Source organism: Metarhizium robertsii (genome assembly GCF_000187425.2).
Source record: "Metarhizium robertsii ARSEF 23 chromosome Unknown MAA_Scf_12, whole genome shotgun sequence".
Classification (NCBI taxonomy): Eukaryota; Fungi; Ascomycota; class Sordariomycetes; order Hypocreales; family Clavicipitaceae; genus Metarhizium; species Metarhizium robertsii.
In genome coordinates this window covers 544,000-544,829 of record NW_011942152.1, presented here as the reverse complement: position 1 = coordinate 544,829, position 830 = coordinate 544,000, and the positions used below count along the sequence as shown (strand labels likewise).

Below are 830 nucleotides of genomic sequence, written 5' to 3'. Positions count from 1 at the left end.
CCAGCAGGATCTCCACCTCAAGCAGCTTTTCCAGATCATCGAGCTTCTTGGGTACAAGGACATTGCCAAGAAGTGCCAGCACATCAATTTTGGATTAGTCCTTGGCATGAGCACCCGAAAGGGAACCGTTAAATTGTAGGCTTCATACATCTCCACGGTACTGTATATTTTCTACCTGGAGCGTTGCTGACGAGCATTAAAATAGCCTAGATGATATCCTTAAGGACTGTGCGGATCACATGCACGAGACTATGAAGAAAAATGAGGAAAAGTATGCTCAAGTTGAGAACCCAGATGCTACAGCCGACACGCTCGGCATCAGCAGTGTAATGGTTCAGGATATGAGTGGCAAAAGGTGAGTGGTGATGGCTTTAGGCGCCTAGTCGTCTCAAATTGCTAATCTCACATCTAGAATCAACAATTATACTTTTAATATGGAGGCCATGACGTCCTTTGAAGGTGACACTGGTCCTTATCTCCAGTATGCACATGCCCGATTGTGTTCAATCAAGCGCCGTGCAAACCTCACGGATGAGGACTTGGACAGCGCCAACTTGTCTCTTCTGAAGGAGGACCATGCTGTCAATATCGTGCGAATGCTATCACAATGGCCAGATGTTTTACAAAACACGCTCAAGACATTGGAACCAACAACAGTTCTCACCTATCTCTTCAAGATGACACATGTTATCAGCAGCAGTTACGACCACCTGCAGGTTGTTGGCAGCGAACGAGAGCTAATGAAGTCCCGTATGGCTTTATACGATGCAGCACGAACTACGTTGGCTAATGGCATGCGCATCCTTGGATTGACGCCACTTGAAAGGTAA

The 830-nt window shown here is 46.5% G+C and overlaps 1 protein-coding gene across 1 annotated transcript; it reads left to right on the top strand.

Moving 5' to 3' along the window:
- Positions 1-251: 251 nt before the first annotated feature.
- On the top strand, positions 252-830 carry MAA_11661 (Heat-labile enterotoxin, A chain; the record flags this gene model as incomplete). The annotated part of the gene is made up of 2 exons (XM_011412576.1): positions 252-355; positions 413-830. 2 exons carry the CDS (start codon positions 252-254, stop codon positions 828-830), a joined length of 522 nt encoding a protein of 173 aa, XP_011410878.1.